Source organism: Notolabrus celidotus, chromosome 6 (genome assembly GCF_009762535.1).
Source record: "Notolabrus celidotus isolate fNotCel1 chromosome 6, fNotCel1.pri, whole genome shotgun sequence".
Classification (NCBI taxonomy): Eukaryota; Metazoa; Chordata; class Actinopteri; order Labriformes; family Labridae; genus Notolabrus; species Notolabrus celidotus.
The window spans coordinates 4,483,128-4,508,195 of NC_048277.1; the positions used below are offsets into that span (position 1 = coordinate 4,483,128).

The 25,068-nt window shown below is 41.9% G+C and overlaps 1 protein-coding gene across 1 annotated transcript; it reads left to right on the plus strand.

Annotated features, from left to right (window-relative positions):
- The first annotated feature begins 882 nt into the window (after positions 1-882).
- exoc3l1 (exocyst complex component 3-like 1) lies at positions 883-23,264 on the plus strand. Its single transcript, XM_034684967.1, has 15 exons — positions 883-1,137; positions 9,008-9,183; positions 9,276-9,495; positions 12,363-12,575; positions 12,971-13,170; positions 13,251-13,469; positions 13,642-13,712; positions 14,300-14,417; positions 14,787-14,912; positions 18,945-19,045; positions 19,141-19,257; positions 19,731-20,001; positions 20,390-20,545; positions 22,551-22,684; positions 22,829-23,264. The coding sequence occupies exons 1-15, from the start codon at positions 1,095-1,097 to the stop codon at positions 23,013-23,015; spliced, it is 2,352 nt and encodes a 783-aa protein (XP_034540858.1). The 5' UTR covers positions 883-1,094; the 3' UTR covers positions 23,016-23,264.
- Positions 23,265-25,068: the final 1,804 nt, after the last annotated feature.

Consider the following 25,068-nt stretch of genomic DNA (forward strand, 5'->3'; position numbering starts at 1 on the left):
GACACCAAGATTGGTTATTGTTGGTTTCAGGTAAGGTTGCAGGGAGCCCAGGTCCAATATTGTGGCCTTACATGCAGCACTGGATTCAAACACAATCATTTCAGTCTTGTTTCATTAAAGTTTCTAAAGTTTAGAGACATCCAGGCTTTGATGTCTTTGAGGCAGTGAAGTGAGGGCTCCAGTGAGCTTTTGTCGTTTCTCTTTATGGGCAGGTACATTTAGGAATCATCTGCATAAAGGTGGAAAGACACGACACACCAAGACTCAAGTTCACCCTAAACATATTTAGACACGTTCAAAATGTTGTTTACTCAAAGGTTACATGTTAAGACCTGAGGCTGACACACGGGAGAGTTTTTGTTGAACCTTTGAACAGAGTCAAACTAGTTGTTTCCTGTCTCTGTCCTCGGCTCGGCTAAGCTGACCAGCAGCAGATTCAGACCTGATCATGCTATCAGTCCTCTTGTGTCTCTCTTAGCTATGCTAGCTAACAGCATGTTCTAAAACGTTTCATTATTCCTTCAAAGATTTCAAAGTAGAACACAAGAAAGGTGAATCTTAATGTTGTAAATATCTTAGTCGAATCATCGCTCTGCTGAGGAGCTCCCAGCATCGCATGAGAGGGTGCAGTGACCACAGTTGTCATGGAGATGGATCAGCTGATGACCATGTATTAAGTATCTGAGAGTGAGGGGAACAAAAAGCTGGATTGAGTATTCTACAGTGTGCTCTCAGCAGGCCCTTGAATGCAGCATGTTTCCTTCTACCCTCCCTGTCCCTGCCCCTTTCTCTCCTCGCCCTCCCCTCTCCTCTCTCCAGCGTTACTCTCTTCCCCCTCCACCCCCTCACCCTGCTCCCTCCCTTTCCTGCCGGCCTCTCAGCAGAGGATGTGTCTGGCAGAGAGAGAGTGTGTGTGTGTGTTTGGGTGAAAGAGGAAAGCCGTCAGTAGAATGGATATGTGCCCTCTCTCCTCCAGCCTCTCTTCTTCACTGTCTCATCCCTTTATTTCTTCACCTCCTCTGAGTTGCTCCCTGGGAACCCTGGCTGCCGGTCCTCGGGGACAAGGAGACTCTGCGGCTGAAAACTGACCTTCAATGTCAGCAGGGGATCAGAAGAGTGTTGGTGACAAACCAGAAGGTAAAGGGACACACACACACTGAGCACACACACACTGAGCACACATGCACAGACACACACTGTTGACAACACGATGAGAGACAACACCCACATTATGGGAAGCCTCTCAGCAGCAACAAAACAAAGCGCTTTAAGGCGACAGAGCTGCTGTTAGAAATGAATGAACTCTTTAAAGGTTTGAGGATCAGGTTCAGAGGGATGTATTGATTAGGGAGACAGAAATGACCTTTGGTTACTTATTGAACATCTGCCAGCTCGTGTCAAACACCCTCAGTGTGACAAAGGTTCCTCCCTGATCTCAGAGGCTCTGCTTCTTTTTCTTTCTGGGTAAAAAGATCACGACATAAAGTTTGTTTTTTAGAGAAATACCAACATCAACAACTTCATCTGTCTGTTTGAAAATGAAGATATTTGATAAACTTCTTCAGCCCAGAAGTCCATGTGGAATTTGTGAATTGAAGACAGAGGTGTGGATGTCCAAAGTATAGCCAGTATAGGATTTCAGGATACTTGAGTATGTGCTGATGGAAGATCATGTAGCATGCTCAAAAACAAAAACTAACATATAAACATGGTGGCAAGGTTTATTCAACTGGTTTCTACTTAGAAAATTAAAGATTTACTCATAAGATTTTCAGTTTTATTAATGTCTATCAAGTATTTTGTTGAGTTTACTAAAAGTAAACTTAAGAGTTACCTTTTTAATTTGGCTTTTCATTTGGAGTTGTTAATTTTAGCCCTGGACTGCATTCTTGTTGTTAATAATAACAACAACAATAATAATAACAGTAATAACAATAATTGTCTTAACAACATTTATTTATCTAATTTATTTATTCATCTCTTTGATCTATTTATCTGATCTTTTTAACTTTGAACTTTGAATTTAATTGTTTCAGTATTATTGATGATAATGCCTTTCTCTATTTTACCCATTTCTGTTATTTTTGGATTTGGATTTGGAAAATCTTTATTGTCCCCAAGGGTCAATTTGGATTGCAACAGTAGTCCCCACACACATTACACACATCATAAACACACAGCAATACACATGATAAACAAACACAAGTTCACATTTCATTTAAATACATAACTAGGTAACTCCTAGTAACTCTGGCAACAACCCAACAGCTTGTTTAAAAACCCAACAGCTGAGGGCACAAATGATCTAAGATGTCTGTTAGATCTGACCCTCTTAGTATAATCCTCCCTGTTGACAAAAGTCTAAACTCTGAGTTTTCTGTCTCTGCTCTTTTGTGAAGCACTTTGGGCTGCACAAGCTTTCATGCTTGTGTGTATGAAAGGTGCTGTATAGATAAAGTTGAGTTGAGTGAGTAAAAATATCAGAGATTAAACATATGTGTCATTGAGAGAAGCACTTAATCAATGAACTCAGAGAGTATGAAACAAAACAAACGTCCCACCTCTCTGGTAGGAGAGCATTTGGTGAATGAATTCATTGCTACAAAGCAGACAACAGTGGCTGCCTCCCATGCAAGACCTGCTACAAATAAATGAATGAAGAATACTGGTATAGCTTTCAAACCATTTATGGTGAGCACAGACTCCATTAACTGTTAGCGCTAACAGACTAACATCATAAAACTGGAAAATGAACCACACAGCAAGACTCATTAAAGTGTCCAGTGATTCAACAACATGAGGTGACACCTAGCAAACATCTAGCAGCAATCACATCCTTAATATGTGCACCTGAAAGCCTTAATGTAACTCAGTTGATTTATTTAATATTACACCTATACATGGAGAGATCAGCTTTTGAGACTTAATCAATCAATCAATCAACAATCAATCAATCAACAATCAATCAATCAATCAATCAATCGACCAATCAATCAATCAATCAATCAATCCGTCAAGCGCTTTTAATACAAAGACATTGTAACACCGAGTGCTGTACATAAAAACAACTTAAATAGAATAAATTAAGAAAAAAATATTTAAAAGACCCCCCCATCCAAATCCCAACCCGACCCCAGACCCAACCCAGAAAATCCGAAAGTTAAGAACAGAATATATGAAACAATAATCATGAAAATAATAAAATAAAATAAAATGAAATAAAAAATAAAGAAAATGATATCATGATATCTTATTGAGGAAACACTGGAGGAAAAATAAGATGTTAAAACTCAACACAGGAGATGAAACTCACCAAAATAAAATACATTTCTAAGAAAATAAAACACTAAATATTAACCCATTAAAAGAAAATAAGTACATAAATAAATAAAACAGAATAAAAGTGACTAAATGCTGAACTAGATAATAAATAAATAATTAAATAAACAAATAAATAAATAAATAAATAAGAGTTTTAAAAGAATGAATGAAACTCAGTTAAAAGCGAGACTAAAAAGGTAGGTCTTGAATTTGCTTTTAAAAGTGTTTACGCTGTGTTTAAACTGTGAGCACATTAAATTCTACCAACAGTTGATCCACAGGGGGACGATTTTATTATTCCTCTCTGTGTTTTCCTTCTCTGATGGGACTCTGTAAAAACAAAACCCAGGCTTGTGTCCTTTTTGGTTAGTGCACCACAACAGCACAACTGGAGGGTATTTTTGTCGTCCTCTCAAAGAAGTTTTCTAAGATGATATTGGCAGCAGAATCGGGTTACTCCTCTGTGTAATAGAATGATGGGAAGTCCTCTCTCCATGTGGGCGAGTCTATCAGTGCGTGATGTCACGTGAAAACAAAGAACAGTGGCCAGTTGAGGTACTGCACTTCAGTGTTGACTTCATTATTTAGCCGTTTTGGGTTCCCTTTAAGTTATCAAGTAACACAAACATAAGTTACTGAGGATGCTGCTTTAGAGACACTGAATATCTGCATTAAAGAGAACTGTGTTACAAACTGTGACTGAGGCTCCTCTGGGTTTAGTTTGGCCACCACAGCAGCGTTACACTGTGGGGCTGTAAACAGAGAGGAGCTGATGTATTGTCCTTGGTTGAGTTGTGTTTATCACTGCGCTGTTGCAGCACCAGCTTACATAACCCTCATCACTTCCCTGAATGTGAGTTCTGTGCTTCTCTTGTTTGTCAGAGCTGCTGCTGCTACTGATGATGATGTTTGAGTGCTTCAGGTTTAGGCCTCTTAGCAGAGAGCAGAGTGTCCCATGACCTCCTCTGTTTGTGTGACTGAGACATCCAGACATCTACACACAGAGAGTTGTGATTGACTTTACTTTACAAGACCTCTGACAGAACCTGAACTTTAAAACACTTCACTTAAACATGATCTCTTATCTGAAAATAACTGAGCGTTTGTCCTTCACGTGTGACAGAAAAACTGCATTATGCTGCTGATCTGACGCAGCACATTGCTCTCTGCCTGAGTCACTAACCACTTCATTATTCACTTAAGCCCAATTAAGATGTTTAACTGGAATGGGAGGCTGGTCATGTGACGTCTGCCCGTCATGCTGACTAACAGAGGAGAGAAGATAACCTGCTCATCTGACTGAAACAGAGCCTCACTTCTCTCTGCTATAAAAAGAACCTTTCCATTGTGTTGCAGAGAAATGTTAGACTCAGAGCATATCCTATTCCCTAAATGTCAATAACGCTGCTGCTCAGCATGCTGAATAAGCTCTCTTTTATAGCTGGTATGGTTGGTGGCTGAACAGTAAAGTGGAAAATATGGGAGGGCTGGGAGGTACGGTGTCCCTGAGAGCCCAAAACACTGCAGTATAAGATAACACATGCAAAAACACAAGAACACATCTTCAGCACATCTTCATATTTCTATGTGTCGTCTGTTTTAGGTCGTTTGTTGGTTTGTAGTTGTGTTGTTTAGATTTTGTTGTGTTATACTCTTTTGTGTTCAGTTTTCAGTTGTGCTCTCTTTATTTATTTGCGTTGTTGATATTTTGCAGGAGCTTCCTCTATCTGTGCAAAACCAAATTTATCAGCATACCTCAGTCTCATGTGTTAAGAAGACACATGCAACGTAGCCGTTAGCCGGACAGTAAAACATTCCTCTGTGTTTTAAATCATGTTCCTATTATTTTTAACCATGTCACCTTTTCCGAGGATGGGGGGGCTTCCTTCTTTTTAACTCCACATCCTTGTGCAGTGTCTGGTTGTCTCTGGATCCACTGACATCCTTTCAGGACATTCATCAGTTTTAGAGCTCCTCCCTCTGAGAGGCTCCAGTTTCACTCAAACACACTCATCTTTAAAAGAGCTCGAACGTAATTAAATGTTGATAAAATTAAATGAATAATCTGATATAGAAGTATTTAAAATTTGCACCACCAAGTCCTCTGATAAACATGCAATGTGTGATTTTTTTGTTTGTGTTTCTCTTAGTTTTTGATTTCTGACAGGGACAAAATAAATCAGCACAGACACATCTTTGTATGCACATTAATGGAAAGATTTCAAGACTCAACTACATTAATGTAGGAGACTGTATAATAATAGATGTAGTCTCTCACCCATCTCTTTCTGAAGTGCTGTTTTGAATCCGATCGTCATTGGGTGCCATATTGGAAATGCTAAACTCAACTTAACATTGTACGAGGTAGAGTGAGGTAAAGAGGCGGGCCTTGAGCCTCCTCGCTAACAGCTACAGGGTGCCCACCTGTCAATGAAGTCAGTCATGCCCTTATTTGGGCAAAACTCTTTAATATCCTAAGAAATAACAAGTTATTAAAAATATTCGGCCCTGTACGGTGTGTGCAGAGATAGAAATGATATATGCAGACCTAAACTGTCTGTAAACATGTTTATTTCTGCTGTAAAGATCGTCTTCTTTGAATGGGTGTGTATGTGTATGTGGTTTCCGGTGTTTCTGCAGCCAGCCTCCAGTGGACGCTCGATGAACTGCAGTTTTTAGCACTTCTGCATGGGTTTCATATTTAAATAGCTGAGGTTGCCGCTTGAAGAGTTCCCAAACTTTTAAACCTGCGACCCACAAAATGAAAGTGCCAGAGACTGGAGACCCCTCTCCATTTCCATTATTTTAACATAGTCAGAAAGTATAATATTTTAAACATTGAACATTTTCAAACCTATACTGATATCTATCTCGTTTTTAAAGTTTTAAATGGGCTTGCCCCTCCATCATTGAACAAATTTATAAAAAAAAAAAACACAATATGATAAATACTAGAGCACAAACAAGAGGAGACTGTGACGTAAAACCAAATCCAAGCCCCGTTCCCGGGACTTTGTCCTCACCTTCCATCCTGTTTTTATAAAGTCTCAAATGTATATGTTTTGTGTGTAAACTTTGTTTGTAAGTTAGTTTGTGTAGTGTCCTGTTACCTGTCTTGTGCCATCCTGTCATTTTAAATCTTGTTGTTTTATGTTTTATGTGAGTACCTGCCTTAGGACTACGGATGAAATTTAGCTACATTGCTGTGAAAAAGTATTTGCCCCCTTCCTGATTTCTTCTAATTTTTGCACATTTTTCAAACTTAAATGTTTCAGATCATCAAACAAAAAATAATATCAGACAAAGATAACCAGAGTAAACACTAAGTGCAGTTTTTAAATGATGATTTTATTTTTTAAGGGAAAAAAGTTATCCAACCCACCTGACCCTGTGTGAAAAACTATTTGCCCCCTAAACCTAATAACTGGTTGTGCCACCCTTGGAGGAAATAACTGCAATCAAGCGTATGAGATAACTGGCGATGAGTCTTTTGCATCGCTCTGGAGGAGTTTTGGCTCACTCTTCTTTACAGAATTGTTTTAATTCAGCCACATTGGAGGATTTTCGATCATGAACGGCCTGTTTAAGGTCATACCACAGCATCTCAATCGGATTCAAGTCTGGCCTTTGACCAGGCCACTCAAAAACCTTCATTTGTTTTTTTTAAGCCATTCAGAGGTGGACTTGCTGTGTTTTGGATCTTTGTCCTGCTGCATAACCCAAGTGTGTTTAAGCTTGAGGTCTCGAACTGATGGCCGACGTTCTCCTTCAGGATTTTCTGGTACAGAGCAGAATTCATGATTCCATCAATTACAGCAAGTCGTCCAGGTCCAGACGCAGCAAAGCAGCCCCAGAACATCACTCTACCACCACCATGTTTCACTGTTGGTGTGATGTTCCTTTTATCAAATGCTGTGTTGGTTTTACGCCAGATGTAACGAGACACACACCTTCCAAAAAGTTCATCTTTTGTCACGTCAGTCCACAGAATGTTTTCCAAGAAGTCTTGGGGATCATCAAGATGTCTTTTTGGCAAATGTGAGACAAGCCTTTGTGTTCTTTTTGGTTAGCAGTGGTTTTTGCCCTGGAACTCTCCCATGGATGCCATTTTTGCCCGATCTCTGTCTTATTGTGGAATCATGGACACTGACCTGAACTGAGGAACGTGAGGCCTGCAGTTCTTGTGGTTCTGGGTTCTTTTGTGACTTGGATGAGTCGTCGCTGTGTTCTTGGAGTAATTTTGGTAGGCCGGTCACTCCTGGGAAGGTTCACCACTGTTCCAAGCTCTCTCCATTTGTGGGTAATGTCTCTCACTCTAGTTCTCTGGAGTCCCAAAGCCTTAGAAATGGCTTTGTAACCCTTTCCAGACTGATAGACGTTAATGACTTTGTTTCTCATCTGTTCTGGAGTTTATTTGGATCGTGGCATGATGTGTTGCTTTTTGAGATCTTTTAGTCCACTTCACTTTGTCAGACAGGTTCTATTTTAGTGATTTCTTGGTTCAACAGGTCTGGCAGTAATCAGGCCTGGGTGTGGAGAGTGAAATTGAGCTCAGCTTTCCAAAAATTCTGATTTATCACAGTTAATTTTTGATTTAACAATGGGGGGGGATAGTTTTTCACACAGGGTCAGGTGGGTTTGGATCACTTATTTCGCTTAATAAAAATCATAATATAAAAACTGCATTTAATGTTTACTCTGGTTATCTTTGTCTAATATTAAAATTTGTTTGATGATCTGAAATATTTAAGTTAGAAAAATGTACAATAATATGATAAATCAGGAAGGGGGCAAATGCTTTTCACAGCAATGTAATGTGCTAATTCCGACATTTTTACATTGAGGCATACTGTTGAAATGTTGATGAATGTGCATTGTCCTAATCAAATAAACTCAAATTAAATCAAATTAAATTAAACCCCCACTACCTGAAGTGGTTAAATGTTGCTTACAGCTGCTTGAAAGAGCCAGTAGCAAATAAAAAAAGTCCTTATTTCTTTGTCATTTAGAAGAATGCTAAAGCAGCATGATCTCTCACAGGTCAACAAGAAAGAAGAAAATTGTTGCTGTTTTATATTCAAATGGTTTTATCTTAAATTTAGCTTCAATTTTGTATATATTTTCAAAACAAAGGATGAAATATGTAATTTTAGATTGTTACAGTTTATGTAACTGTGTTAATGCAAACTGCTGTGTTAGCATAAACAAGCTCTGTGACTGTCCTGCACGAAAACACGACCTAACAGTTACGAGTCGCAATCAGAGAAAAGAGTGTTAGCTACCTCGACTAAAAGCTTGCAGAGAAACTGTTTGAAACATGAAGTCAGTTGAGATGACAGTTTTTTAAACATCTAGAACTTTAAGACAAACTGTCTCCAGAGCTGAAGTGTGCACGTTAAACGTTCAGCAGCATTGCACACCTTCTTTCTTCCTCTCTGTGCTTCACTGATGAACGTGTCTGACTGAAGAACTAATCCTGACCAGAAGGTGGCAGCACACGATATATACACATGAAAAATCTAATGTATTAGCTTCAACTACTTCAGCTTTTTAAACATATTAAACCTGTTTTTATTAAACTACATAATTAAATTCAAATACAGCAGAGTTGTTGTTTAGTGAAGGGCCACTTTAGTCTCGCTTGAAGCGAGTATTGTCCTCACCTTCTGGTCTTTATTTTCCTCAGACAGGGTGTCAGTGGCTGAGGTATGGCCAGAGGTGGCGAGGGCCGAGTGTTTGGCGCGCGGTGCAGCCCTGAAGTGGGCTTCAGGTGTGTTCTGTCGACCTGAGCATCTGGAGCGCCTGAGCCAGTACAAGAAGAGAGAGAGTCAGAGGACCACGTCCATTCACACCAGACTAAAGGTGAATCACCTGCACCCAGAGGTCCTCACTACGTATGATCACTCAGTTCATTAAAGTAATCATGAGAAACCTCTGTGTTGCTTTCCTTCCAGTCCATGGTCCAGTCCTACCTGGAGGGGGTCGGCTGGGGTCTGGAGCAGCTCAGGGAGGCCAGAACAGAGCTGAAGGAGGTGTCTCATGCTCTGAAGAAAGCAGGACTGGAGTCTAATGGAAACACAGACGGAGTGAAGTCCCTGGAGAGGCTGAGAGAAGTGTCCATCAATCACAGTCAGCTGCTCTCTGCCGTCAGCAACCTGCCACGACTTTACTCCGGTGAGACTTTGTGAACACAGAGGCCTGCCCGTCTTTTATGTAGGGCACACAGTAACCTTTGTCATTCAAAGGAGTAGGTAATGCTTATAAAGGTTTAGAGGGTATGATCCCCCTGTGCTGTCTGACACCTACCTCAGGTTTCAGTCATTGAAAATAACTTAATATGAAAGTTCCTCTTCTTGTTGATGCTCTCCTTGAGTTTTAAAAGTCATAAAGAGACAGAAATATGTATTTCAGTCTGTTTCATCACCAGATAACAAGTCCTCACAGTAGCTTTATGTGTGTGGACAGCAGAGACATGACAAGATTGGGGTAAACTAAAAGGAGGAACCAAGTGCAGATTTAAAACAAAAATGATTTAATAACAAAAACTGAGATAGACAAACTAAAACTTACTTTAACAAATCCACAGAAAAAACAAGAGGACGAAGAACACAGGGAACACAGAACACAAGAAAGACAAATACAGGGAAGACCAACAATGATCCAACAAGGGACAGGGGAAACAGAGGAACTACATACACAGTCATTAAAGCAGGTGTGAACACAGGACACAGGTGAGACTAATGAGGAACTACATACACAGAGTCATCAACACAGGTGTGAACACAGGACACATGTGAGACTAATGAGGAACTACATACACAGAGTCATCAACACAGGTGTGGACACAGGACACAGGTGAGACTAATGAGGAACTACATACACAGTGTCATCAACACAGGTGTGAACACAGGACACAGGTGAGACTAATGAGGAACCACATACACAGAGTCATCAACACAGGTGTGAACACAGGACACAGGTGAGACTAATGAGGAACTACATACACAGAGTCATCAACACAGGTGTGGACACAGGACACAGGTGAGACTAATGAGGAACTACATACACAGTGTCATCAACACAGGTGTGAACACAGGACACAGGTGAGACTAATGAGGAACTACATACACAGAGTCATCAACACAGGTGTGAACACAGGACACAGGTGAGACTAATGAGGAACTACATACACAGTGTCATCAACACAGGCGTGAACACAGGACACAGGTGAGACTAATGAGGAACTACATACACAGAGTCATCAACACAGGTGTGAACACAGGACACAGGTGAGACTAATGAGGAACTACATACACAGTGTCATCAACACAGGCGTGAACACAGGACACAGGTGAGACTAATGAGGAACTACATACACAGAGTCATCAACACAGGTGTGAATACAGGACACAGGTGAGACTAATGATGAACTACATACACAGAGTCATCAACACAGGTGTGAACACAGGACACAGGTGAGACTGATGAGGGGAATCACAAAAGGAGGGAAACACACACGGACATGACGTAAAACTAAACTGGAGACACAAAGATTCAGAACTACAGAATACAACAGGAAACACAAGACTAGACTAAGAAACACAACAAGAGACATGGATCATTAAACACTCAATGGAGACAAAGGATAACTGATACAGAATAAACACGGGGAGGAACCAAGGCATGAAAAACAAGGAACAAACTAAACTAATCAAACCATGACATGAGATTAAATGATTTGTTATTGTGGTTAGTTTTTAAAACAGGTTGAAATAAATGTCAAAGGCAACAGAACAGAGAAAAGGTATCCAGAAATGTTTTAAATACTTCAGGATTTTTGTTGTAAGGTTTTCATATCACTTCTTTTCTTTTACAGGACCAATATTTATGACTCTGTGATAGCAGGAGGCTGTTAAAGCAGCAGTCACTAAATCATTGTTGATACCATCAGTAAATGACTAACAGAAACTGTATCAGGATAACGGGACACAGAATCCTTTTTTAGTCAGGGTTTATTGTTTTTTTTTTTTTTTTGTTGAAAATGTGTTTTTATTAGCAAAACACAACGGCTGTGAATCAAAGCAAACCCAGAAGTAAAACCCCGTTTTTTTAAACTCTAATAACTAACGAAGAAGAAACTTTTCAGAAAAAAGAGGCCTTGAACACAAAACAGTCAAATAATAGCTTTCAGACACTCCGCTGAAAGCTTCACCACCAGCCGAGCGAGCTGATCCCCTGGTACACACACACACACACACACACACACACACACACACACACACACACACACACACACACACACACACACACACACACACATATCTAAGTGTACATATTTTGTTGATGTACTTCTAATGAAAGTATTAATAAAAGTGCATGATTAATATAATATATAAACATATAAACAGGTAAATAACTGAATGAATAAATAAATATATATAAAAATGATAATGAAATTAAAAGTATTAATAGTAATACAATACTAATATTAATTGAATAGATTAGATAGAAGGTGAATTCTTTGTTACACCGTGTCGCCATGGCCTCAGCTTCTGCTTTAGATTGAAGACTGTCAAAACTTAATACAAAAATAATACCAGATGTCCTAAAAGATGTCTTTACGTGTAAGTTTCCACACCCAGCTACAGGTTAGAGAATGTTTTGTTCTCCTGTACTAACAAACAACTACATACAAACTTTGTTTTTTTTAAACTACTTTGAAGTAAATATATTTCTACTCTTTATTATTTGGGGAAGTAGTTGATATTGATCCTGAATCATGGTCTAAAACAATATACGTCTTTTCCTCCACGTCCCCTCCTTCATATGAAATAAATACAACTGTTTTTCTGGAAACAGAAACATTTAACTTCTGTCTTTAAAGCCTCTGAATGTCAGCACAGGGTATTTATTGTTCCGATAACTGGCTCTAATATAGAATCTAGCGTTGTCCTCTCAGCCAGTCTTCAAATGAAATAATAAAACTCCCCCTCTGTCTGCTTCTCATGCCTGGTCCTGTCACTCGTCCCTGATTGCTGCAGTGCGCAGCATGGTGCTGGAGACAGAGCGTCTGGTGGAGTCCCGGCGGCTCCTGGAGGCCCACGCCCGGCTGATGGATCTGGAGCGCTGGCAGGACGACATCCTCTGGCAGCTTCACGGAGCTGCTGGGTTGGCAGGAAGTGCCCTCAGCGCGGAGGACCAGGAGCTGGTTGATACATATTTCTCCGGTGTTGGGCAGCTGGTGGATGCTCTGGGTAAGGAGGTCTTGTAGACACAGCTGTAGTCTATGTATCTGTTGTGTTTTAATGTGCACCATATTCTAAATGTTTTGGGTCACTGACTGAGCAGATAAAAAGATGAGGTGCATCATTTTGAAAAGTGGATATGAAGATATAATGAAAAACATGGAGGTGTTCTGTGTTGTGAGGTTGTAACCTGGATGGTGCTGAGTGTTAGAGTAGGCCTGGATATCTTTGTATTAGTTTGTATCATAGCCTGTCTAATGAAAACTTAAAGGTACATTCCAGGAGTTATATGAATATTAAGAACAGGACCACATTGGTCTATGATTGATGTGAAGCTAAAATGTGAGCATGTTTCTGTCTGCTGGTCAAACCTGACGTCACTTTCCTTACCCCTGTGACTTCAGGTAAGGAGCTGTGGGCGGTGGTGAGTAGTGCTCTGGCCCTGGCCAGACAGAACCCCACACCCTTTGTATCAGCTGTGAGGATAGTGGAGAGGGAGGAGGTCCTGGACCAAGCTTTACTAGAGGAGCGAGGGGGGACCAGAGGCAACACAAGACCCCTGCCCCCAGGAAGACCTCGCTGCTGGAGAGCGAGCTTCTTCCAGGTCAGAAAAGAAAGGATCATGATCCTGCATGCTGCTCAAAATGTCTTGTTACACTGACAGTCTGTCCGCTCGACCTCCAGGTACTAGAGGAGGCAGTTTCTGCACGCTTCCGTAGTGTCTCCTACCTGCACACACGGGGTCCAGGTCTGGCTGGTCACCTTTCTGCTCTTCAGCATGGCATCATGGCCGACCTGGCCACAGTACGCCACCTACTGGAGCACTGTGTCCCATCACACTACCGGCTGACAGGAGCCTACCTGAAGGCCAGCCACCGCTGTTTACATGCTCACCTGGCACAGGTTGGTGAAGTTAGAGAAGTACTGCTGATTGAAATACTTTAGATCGTCTATGAACCTTGTAGTTTATCTTTAAAGCAGACAGCAGCAGCCTCTGTTGTTCTGTCATATCTCTTAACAACTGTTTGGATGTGACGAGCAGCTCTTAAAACAATGAAGTGATTTCATGTCCTAGGTCAGCAGCTGGGACCTGGAGAGTGGAGAGATCTTTGCTGTGCTGAACTGGGTGCTCCACATCTACAACAGGTGAACTTCATCACCTGAACACATTGAGCTCATCGTTCTTGCTCTTTCTGTTCTTGTGTGATTTATGATTTATGAAAAAAGAAGACCAGGATGAGACCCGTTAAAGAGAAAGAGTTAAAAATGATTTAAAAACTGATATTAAAAGAATAGAAATCAAAGAAATAAAACGACATCACATACAAGCAAGTCTATAAAAGTGGAAATTTTTCTAATGTGCCTGTAGACTCTGCAAGCTTTATGTCCCCTTACATGGTCCCTGATGGTGTTGTTTCTGCTGCAAGGCATTGTGGGACTTTATTATACCTCCTTTCTTTTAATAAAGGTTGGTTTAAGTGTTTGCTGTGCTAAAAAAGATACGTATTTACTGAATACGACAAGTCTTTATGAAGGCTGCTCAGACTTTCTGGTCCTATCACTGAGGGAGAAACCCTCCAAAGCAAGAGGCCACAGATCAACCTGAGCGTGTTGCTACGAAGAATCACAAAGATGTTAATCAGATCTTCTGTCCAAGTAAAAAAGTCCACATTGAACCTGTTCAGCATAGTTAATAAGACAACGCTCAGAGTCTAAGCATGTTGTTTTGGCAGCCCAGACATGATGGGAGATCCAGAGCTGGTGGCTGAGATGGAGAGAGAAGAACTCAGCCCTCTTATCTCCTCTGAGGGACTGGAGCAGCTGCAGAACAAATATGTGCAGAGCGTCAGGGTGAGTTGTTCACTAGAGATACCAAACTGTGACCAAACCGTGACCTGCTTCCTATAGTGACGACAGATCCTTCTCACTTGAATGACTTAGTTTGGAGAGTGAATCAGAAACACATTCAGAGTTAAAGTTTGTGTGAGACATCCGTCAAAGCTCATATTCCAACTCTCAGTATATCTCACGTCTTGGTCATATTTAAACTGGAACCACATAAAGACATGAACAGCAACGTGGTGTTATCTGTGATGTTATATTTAGAACAGTCCCCATATGTGTGTGTGTGTGTGTGTGTGTGTGTGTGTGTGTGTGTGTGTGTGTGTGTGTGTGTGTGTGTGTCTGTGTCTGTGTGTGTGTGTGTTGTTGCTGTTACAGAAGAGTGTGTCAGAGTGGATGCACAAAGCTCTGCAGGTGGAGCTACAGGACTGGCAGAGAGACCAGGAGCCAGATACAGACCATGAAGGGTTCTACCACACCAGCCTTCCCACCATCATCACACAGGTACACACACACACACACACACACACACACACACACACACACACACACACACACACACACACACACACACACACACACACACACACACACACACACACACACACAAAAACAGAACGTCTGCATACAGAAAGATGACACTATGAGTGTCAACCTGCAACAACATGTTATATAATCAATCAATCAATCTTTATTTATATAGCACCAAATCACAAGAATCATTATCCTCAGACTCTTTCCAAACAGAGCAGGTCTTGACCGTACTCTATGTTCTATTATTAACAAAGACCCAACATCAAGACAGGATAAGATCCAGTCCCATCTTACAGACAGGAATCAGTCTGATCTCATCTTAATCCACCATGAGCAGAGCACTTTGCAGCATTTAGCAAGTTACAGTGGCAAGGACAAACTTCCTTTAACAGGCAGAAACCTCCAGCAGGACCAGACTCATGTTAGACACACATCTGCTGAGACCATGTTGCAGAGAGGGATAGAGGGAGATGAAGAGAGAGAGATGATAGTGGTGAGACGGATAGTAGTAGTTGTAGCAGCTGGAGTCTGGCTGTCCACAGCAGCAGAGATCCAGAGGAACCTACGAGACAAGGGAGCTCAGGGACTCCAGAAAGGTCTATGGTTAGTAACTTTAATGGGACAGGAAGAGTTAAAGTAAGAGACAGGCAGAGAGAGGGGAGAGAGGGAGAGACAGGATCCCTGTGTATCAGTTCCCCCAGCAGTCTAAGCCTAAAGCAGCATAACTAAGAGCTGGTCCAAGCCTGATCCAGCTCTAACTATAAGCTTTATCAGAAAGGAAAGTTTGAAGCCTACTCTTAAAAGTTGAGAGGGTGTCTGCCTCCAGGACCCTGACTGCTACTTTTAGAGACTTAAGGTACGATGAGCTGGCCTGCATGTTGAGAGCGTAGTGTTCTAGAACACACCAGAACCAGAGCAGTGCCAATTATATAGTTCTCACAGATTTCACCAAATCAGCTTTTTATTATTCTCGAGTGATAAAAAGCTTAAACAGCCGTTCAGGTATTCTCAAACGGAGGCTCTAACTGACTGTATTTTAAGGTCAACATGACAAGAAGTGATAAACAGTTTTGTTTTCCAACGGCCAAACTCAGATTGTTACTCTTGCTTTATTTTGAAGACCATTTTTTAAAAAGCAGGATGTGTTTTACAACCTGAAACATCACTCTCTTTCATGACTCCACACTCTGCTGATAATCTGACAACAATTTTAAAAAAGTAGAGTAGTAAGTAAGTAAGTACATTTTATTTAGTATAGCACCTTTCATAGAATAAAATCACAAAGTGCTTCACAGGAAAATATCCAAAACATTAAAAGAAACAGACCATCGCATAATTAAAACATTAGTCTGAACACAGTGAGTCGAAGGCCTGTTTAAATAAATGTGTCTTTACAAGTTTTTTAAAGGCGACAACAGAGACAGCTGAATGAACATTTACAGGAAGAGCGTTCCACAATGTTGATGCCACCACTTCAAAAGCACGGTCACTTTTTGTCCTTAGACAAGCTCGAGGGACACCAGCAAGCCCTGGTCAGAAGACCTGAGTGACCTACTAGTGAGGTAGGGGTGGAGCAGGTCGGCGATGTATTCAGGAGCCTGACCATGCAGAGCTCTATACACTTTAAAATGAATCCTAAATGTAACTGGAAGCCAATATAGGGAAGAAAAAATCAGAGTGGTGTGGGTTGTCCGGCTGGACTTGGTCAACAGCCTTGCAGCAGCGTTCTGGACTAATTGAAGACGATGGAGGGACGACTTACTGAGACAGGTGAAAAGTGAATTACAATAGTCCAGTCTGGATGAAACAAAAGCATGAATGATCATTTCCAGTTCAGGATGTGACACAACAGACCTAAGTTTAGCAATGTTTTGTAAATGGAAGAAACATGACCGGGACAACTGTTTTATGTGGTGATGGAAATACATGGACTGATCGAATATAACTCCAAGATTTCTGAGTTTAGACTGGACAGCAGAAGAGAGGGAACCAATAGACTGAGCAACCTTGGAAGCTATAGTACCAGAACCAACGATAAGGACCTCCGTCTTGTCAGCGTTTAGCTGCAGGAAGTTGTCAGCCATCCAGTCCTTAATGACAGTCAGACAATCTAGCAAAAGTGCAGTAGTCTCAAGCTTCTCTTATGTCCTGTGAGATATAATTCATATTTTTGACAATGGAAATGTTTTGACTGTTTCTGGTTTGAGGAACAATCTCACTCTGTAAAGAAAAAAGTCTTTTAAGGTTCCTCTCCAATGTGTTGACTGACACTGACAACAGTGAGAATGAAGAACTGAGGAGGTTGCAGCTATAAGAGGTTCTCACCTCCCTTTCATCTCAAAAATCCTAGAAAAAACCGTTGCCTCTCAACTCCACTCCCATCTCACCAGTAACAACCTCTACGAACAATTCCAGTCTGGTTTCCGTCCCCGCCACAGCACAGAAACAGCCCTCATCAAGAACATTAATGACCTTCTCATGGCAGCTGACTCCGGTTTAATCTCCATCCTCATCCTCCTTGATCTGAGTGCGGCCTTTGACACCATTTCTCACCCCATCCTCCTCAATAGACTCTCCTCCATAGGCATCACTAACACCCCCCTGCACTGCTTTCACTTCTACCTCACAGGCCGCACTCAGTTCATCCAACTCAAATCCTTCACTTCACAACCCTCCCCCGTCACTTCAGGCGTGCCCCAGGGCTCTGTCCTGGGGCCCCTCCTCTTCATCCTCTACCTTCTCCCACTTGGCAATACTTTTCGTAAATTTGGCGTTCACTTTCACTGCTTCGGGGATAACACCCAGCTCTACCTTTCCAGTAAACCCGACTCCACTCTCCCACCCTCCTCCCTCACCCTCTGCCTCTCTGAGATCAAATCCTGGTTCACCTCCAACTTCCTTCAACTCAACAGCAATAAAGCAGAACTCCTCCTCATAGGTACTAAGTCCACCCTATCCAAAGCTGACAGTTTCTCCCTCACCATAGACAGTTCAATAGTTTCCCCCTCCCTTCAGGTAAAGAGTCTGGGTGTCATCCTCGACAGCTCACTTTCTTTCCACTCTCACATCAATAACATTACCCGGTCTGCATACTTCCATCTCCGCAACATCAACCGTCTCCGCCCCTCTCTCACTCCTCACACCACTGCTATCCTGGTCCACAGTCTCCTCTCCTCCCGTATCGATTATTGTAATTCACTCCTCTTCGGTGTCCCTCACAAATCCCTCCATAAGCTTCAACTGGTCCAGAACTCTGCAGCACGCATCATTACCAGAACCCCCTCCTTCCACCACATCACCTCCGTCCTCCAGCAGCTCCACTGGCTCCCGGTCATCTTCAGAATCAACTTCAAAATCCTCCTGTATACTTTTAAGGCCATCCACAACCTCTCCCCCCAGTATCTGTCTGATCTCCTCCACATCGTCACCCCCTCTCGCTCCCTCAGGTCTTCCTCCTCCCTCCACCTCTCTGTGCCCCCTGCCCGTCTCAGCACCATGGGGAGCAGAGCTTTCAGTCGCTCTGCTCCCCAACTCTGGAACTCATTCCCACAAGACATCCGTAACACTGATTCACTTCCCTTATTTAAATCAAAACTCAAAACTCATCTGTTCAAATCTGCATTCTCTGTTTAACTTCACTGCCTCATTTTAACTTGGTGTTACTTTGCTTGTTGTTTTTATTTATTTTATCGTGTTGTTTTTAGTGTGTTTTATCCTCTCTGTAAAGTGTCCTTGAGCTGTCGGAAAGGCACTTAGAATAAAATGTATTATTATTATTATTATTAAGAGTCCATTCTGCAGCTGCCGGCTGTGATCAACTGGAGCTAGTCATGACCTGGACCCCGAACAAGTTTTGGATTATATTATCTGCTTCTTTAAAATGAATCATGAAAACCAACAGCCTGAAATGTAATGCAATTTGTGTGATTTGATCCCAGTTAATGTTTCATGCATATATAATTCTAACATGTTACTGTGCATGTGTTGGTTTGTTCTTTGTAGATGCTGGAGGAGAACGCTCGGGTGGCTCTGATGATCGGAGACTCATTACGAGATCAGACCATCCAGATGGGATTGTATGAAATGGAGAACCTCCTCAACAGGTGTGCAGCCATGCAGCCGATTGATTCAAGTCTATTTACAAGGAAGAAGCTTCACCCTCGCCTTTTATATAAACCTCCACTCTCGCCCGTCACAGGTTTCGGGAAGCTCTGGTACAATTTGGGAAGGATCATCGCAGGGACCCGAGCAGCAACAAAAACAAGTTCTACCTCCACTACCTGCTGGCCTCCATCAGCAACTGCATCATCCTCAAGTGAGATAACAGCAGAGAGTTATGAGAGCTGCTGGACAAAGCTTCATCCAGATACTCAAAGATACAGTATACTGTCTCATGAGCACTGCTTTTATAGATGTATGACTATGAAGGGAATGCAGGAAGCTGCTCTCTTACACAAATAGTCTCACTAAAGAATGTGTGACATTTTAAACATTTAAATCTAGTGCACATCACGGTCTGCTCATCTGTAATGCTCTCGACTCGACAGCACTGCAGACATACTGAGAGCATCAAAAGCTCTGAAGTATAAAAGCTCTGTTGAAAAACTGCGTGAAGGCTAAATGTTTCAACTTGAGCATAGTTCTCTGTGTTTCAATGAATGGAAGGATAGGTTACCTTTTGTTCCAGTGCAAAGGTTGTGATGAATAAAAAGTATCTCTCTTACAAACACTGAGTTGAATAACAAAAGAAGATAGATAAAGTCTGAGTGTCTCTGGTGTTCACTGCAGACAGTCCACAGAGAGCCTGAGGCAGCAGCAGTCGTCCCGCTCGGTGGGGCAGTTCTCTCGGACTCCTCCCAACCCTCTGGCGGCTCTTGATCGAGCTGTGAGACGGGCGTGTCGTCTGGTGATGGATCAACTTCAGCTAGACCTTCAGCCTCTCCTCCCAGGCCTGCTGACCCGACCCTGGCTGGTCCAGGGGGACCCCGTCCCAAAACTGTGTCATATCCTGGAGCATCACCTAGAGCTCTACAACTGTGTTCGACCTCCCTGCAGACAGGTAACAGCTCCTCTCTGATTCAGACTTAGTTACACAGAGAGTGCTTATTGATTGAAAGACCTAGTGGGTGAAGTTCTGCGTGTTGCCCCCACACCTCACGGTGTTCTCTGAGGATACATGTCTAAATGTTCGTTAGATTGTACAGTTTGTGAAGCAAAGTCATGAAATCAAACTTATTGATGCTGCTAGAATACCCACCCCATCAATGCTCTGTGTGTGTGTGTGTGTGTGTGTGTGTGTGTGTGTGTGTGTGTGTGTGTGTGTGTGTGTGTGCGTGTGTGTGTGTGTGTGTGTGTGTGTGTGTGCGCGTGTGTGTGTGTGTGTGTGTGTGTGTGTGCGTGTGTGTGTGCGTGTGTGTGTGCATGTGTGTGTGTGTGTGTGTGAACAGCGTCTGCAGGAGGAGGCCCAGTGGCTGATGGTGGTGGAGTACGTCAGGGCTCTGATGCAGAAGAGGCTGGTGTGTCGAAACACTGAGGAGAGGAAGCAGCTCGCCCAGCAGATGGTTCAGGACGAGCAGCACTTCAGAGAGATCTTCCAGGGTCTGGTGAGGAGGAGCAGACTCTGACTGAACCTGTTTATAAAAACGTATTCATCACTTTTATTCTGCAGGGTCACATTTTTTATTGTCTCTAAAGTTTCCCGTTGAACTGGACCACCAAAGCTCTAATAATATCCTCGTGAGGAGTCCTCTTTAGACTTTTCTTAAAGACGGTTTTTAAGAGAAGTCTGAAGCTAAATGACGAACCTGTGCTTATAACACAGAATCTATACCATTTCTCAAAATGATGAAGCCATGTCCTCTTTAGAGCGGATGGTAACGGAGGTTAAATACTTTCCTAATAACAGAGCTGATCCGTGGAGCACCAGTTTAGCTCAGTTAGTAGAGCAGGTTCCCGGTGCACAGAGGCTACAGACCTCGTCCCATCAGTCACTGGTTCACCTTCAGGTCTTCACTCTTTGATGAGTCTCCTCTCTCCACATTCCTCGTCTCTCTTCAGCTGTCCTGTCAGATACAGGCGAATAAAACACCATAATAAATATTAGTGATTCAAATCAAATAGGATTCCAAAATCAATTTTATTTTAAACTTTGCGATGAAAAAAAATATATATATAAGACAGAGGGAGGAAAATTTAAAGTATATCGACTACCAAAGAAAGAAATTCAAATTCCTCAATGATCTGAAAAAATCTTTCAGCTTTGCATGTCAGACAGTATATTACCAATGATTAATATTCAAATATAATTATATTAAATTGTGCAATAATACATTAAATATATACATATTAGGGTCGGTCACTGGTTAAAGCTAGGGTTGGTAGTCACGGAAAACTAGCATGAATTTGAATGTAGCATTTCTTCATGACTCCGTCTAACCCCTCCCCCCCTCCCCTCGGAGCTCCTCCAAAACGATACCCCCGATTCATAACCATATGATGGTGATGATGTGTTTTGCACTACGTCAACTCATGTCTCACTCAGTGGTAAGAAAACACCAAAACATTCTCATAGTGAAAGTTAAAAGCACAAACATGAAATGTACACTTTGCAGGAAGCGGGCAGAACGGCAGGACAGGATTTGATTGGTTTCATCATTTGGCTCCTGATGGCAGGGAAGCGACCAACCCCAGCTTTAATTGCCAGTTAATGTTTTTCATAGAAGTTTTGATACAAATCTTTATGAATGACATGTAGAGCAGAGCTTCCTCTGTACTCCTCTGAAGTGCAGCCTTATTCTTTTATAGGAAACATAATGAGACTGCCTGTGGTTGGCTTTGGTAAGATCACTCCCATCACTAAATCCAAGCACCGTACCTTGGGGGACCGGGCCTTTGCCATAGCCGCCCCCACCCTCTGGAACTCTCTCCCCCCACACATCCGTGCTTCTGACTCACTTCATTCATTTAAGAAACAGTTAAAAACTTACCTTTTCAAACAGGCATTCCCCACATATTAATTATTCCACCTCTTCCCTTGTCGTCTGCTTGTCTTATATGTCTTTATTTGTATTTATTTATTGTCTCTCTTGTAAAGCGTCTTTGAGTTATTTAAAAGCGCTATATAAAACTTAGGTATTATTATTATTATAAATGTGTATCTAACAGAATGCCTTTAAACTGATCTGCCTTGGGTGTGACAACCAAGCAGCAACCTCTGGTGTCAAAATATGAAGCCAATACGGAAGTGTTATAAACTGCAGTTCATGGAGCGTCCACTAGAGTCTGACAAAGTAGCTGTTGGCTAGGAGGCTCAAAGCTCGCCTCTTTACCTCACACTAGATTGACAGACGTTGAGTTACGTTCAGCATTTTAAATATGGCCCCCGCCACCGATTGGCTTCAAAACTGCGCTTCAGGAACAGATGGGTGACGTCACAGATACTACGTCCATATTTTATACAGTCTATAGTGTCAACATAAGAACAAATAATTGAAATATATTCTTACACACACTAAAGTTGTGGACAGGAGTCACTAACAAGTTCATTCAGAGGTCCTGATGCCTGTATCTGCACTTATTTCACTCAAACTCATGTGTGTCTGTGTTCAGGATGGTGAAGGGTCAGAGCCTGAGGTGAATCCTCTGGCCTTACTCCCTGTGCTGGCTGATTTCATCCGGCTGAAGGATCCTGGCATGCTCACTCTGGAGGTTTCTGGACTTGCAGCCAAGTACCCTGACATCAGGTAATCTGACCTTAGATACTTTTAGAAGAAGTCAAAGTTTATTTCAGGTATGTAAGCATTAAATATCAAAGTGGGAAACATGGACACCCTGATTTTTTAAAGTGATGATTTTTCTGACCAGGTCATGTTTCTCTGTTCCTTCAGTGAAGAACACGTCTCTGTGCTGCTGGACATTCGTGGGGATGTCTCACGGGACATTAGAGGAGCTGTACTGGACTTGTTGGAGCAGAGTGCCCCCCCTCTGCCTGTAGGGTACAGACCTATCTTCACTGACATCCTGGTTCGTCCCTCCACCCTGGCCTTCTGCCTGCCCACTGCTAAGTGTGCCTGAAATGATGGAGTGAACTCGACACAGAGGATCTGGTCTTTGGACAGATCATTGATCCATCTACATTATGATGGATCCAATATGAAGGTGAATTTGTTCCTGCTGAGTTTCATGGTTTGTTCATGGAACCTGTGGTCCGCTCAGAAACTCTTTCCGTATCCAGAGAGCATCAGTTGAGGTGCTTTTTTTTCTGTAGCACCATCCTGCTTTACACAGACTATTAAACACACATCATTCATTCTGGGGGCTGAACGGTGCCACCATCACTGTCTTCATTGTTGCCCACTGAACTATGTTACAGAGCTCTGTAAAGAGAAGCCACTGTATCACATTCATTCATAAATCCACCAGACACATGTGTTTCAACCTAAACATGGACCTGCTCGTATAGAAGAGAAATAATGTGACTATCCTCTCTTTCAACCAGAGGCGGAGGCCAACCATGACTTCTGATTGGCCGCCCTGAAATCCTAAACAATGATTGGCTATTTGCCTTGACAGAGCAGCATTTAAATATAAATTAACTCTTTGGTTTTGTTTCAACAGGCTGCTAGGAGCTTAGTTGGTACTTTAATGGTGACTCTGGACAAACATCTTCCTTTTGTCTCCTTAAAGAATCAGCAGATGTTAAAGTAAAAAATAAATTGTAAAACAATACATCATTTTTCAGATTATTTTATATCAGATGTGATTGGTTAAGATAACCCTTCTAGGTTTGGGATCAGCCCCTAATGTTCACCACACCTGGCCACCGCTTCAAAAGTCAGTGCCCTGGTTTGGCCACCCCAGTAAAAAAAGTCTGACTCCGCCCCTGCTCTCAACAGATATTCTTAAAGTGGAATGCAGTAGCTTCATACTTCTCATCTTGCTTTGTTGTGGATTTAAAACTGGACTTCTTATATATTTATTGTATTTAATTTTTTCAACTCTTTCCTTGTATGTTGTGTTTCCTGTTCACAGAAAGTCTTCCTCTTTCTGTCCAAGCCTCTAACTCACGTTGCTAACTGTAAGCATAAATGCTCAATTAAATGCCTCATAAAGTCAGTGCTCATCTTTTCCTAGTAATATTACAATGGCCAACCTTCAACTGTTACTACAGTGGACAGCTACATCGCTTCAACTGTTACTACAGTACAGTGGACAGCTACATCGCCACCTACTGGCCAGCTATTGTAAGTACATCACAAATATCTAAGAACAAAATGGCCTGAAGGGGATCACAAATGCTTGAATATCTTTGTCTCTAGAATACCTACATACAATTTAGGAGCAATATAGATGTTGAAATCCCAAGATATCATTTTATGTTTAGAGGAAATTATGATTTATTATGATTGACTCATACACACACACACATACACATGCTTTCCCTGTTATAATCCTCCAACAGAACAATAGTTGCCACCAACCTTGTTGCCCATATTAAAAGACTGAACACTTTATAGATTACACATGACGCACTGGGCACATATAGAAATGGACACATCTGTACTTCCTGAATCCATCACATCTGTACTTCCTGAATCCATCCTGCTTTCCCAAATAGATGCTTATGCCATGCGCTCTACTGCACCCCCAAACCATCACAGATGCTGGTTTATGAACTGTGCGCTGATAGCAAGTCAGTTGGTCCCTCTCCTCTTTAGTCAGGAGGATGCATTTATGATTTACAAACAAAATTTCAAAGCTCTAAAGGCTGATTTATACTTCTGCGTAGGTGCAGCGGCGTAGGTGCAGCGATGTATGTCTGTATTATTGTATTATTACAGTGATTTCCTCCAATAAGAAATGTGCGTTTTCTTTATCAATTTAATTTAAAAATCCACTAAGCTGTCAGTACTTATGAACACTCCCATGTGCACAGTTAACTCTCTATTGAAATACTGTTGGTGACTTAAACAGATAAACAAAAAACTGTAAATTCACCAGAGGAAACTGATTAAACTTTTAGCGTTTGAAGTAGGTTGTGTTACGGGTATGAGGGTGAACCCAAAAGCAGCACACTGGAGCCCGGGGGGAACAACAGGCAACAGTTGTGACCAACCCGCCGGGCGGG

Excerpts from the sequence above, each read along its gene's own strand:
- exoc3l1 (XM_034684967.1), top strand. The coding sequence starts at position 1,095 with ATGTCAGCAGGGGATCAGAAGAGTGTTGGTGACAAACCAGAAG. Across the intron at positions 9,496-12,362 it reads CCTGCCACGACTTTACTCCG|TGCGCAGCATGGTGCTGGAG; the intron begins GTGAGACTTTGT and ends TGATTGCTGCAG. Across the intron at positions 20,546-22,550 it reads GAGAGATCTTCCAGGGTCTG|GATGGTGAAGGGTCAGAGCC; the intron begins GTGAGGAGGAGC and ends GTCTGTGTTCAG.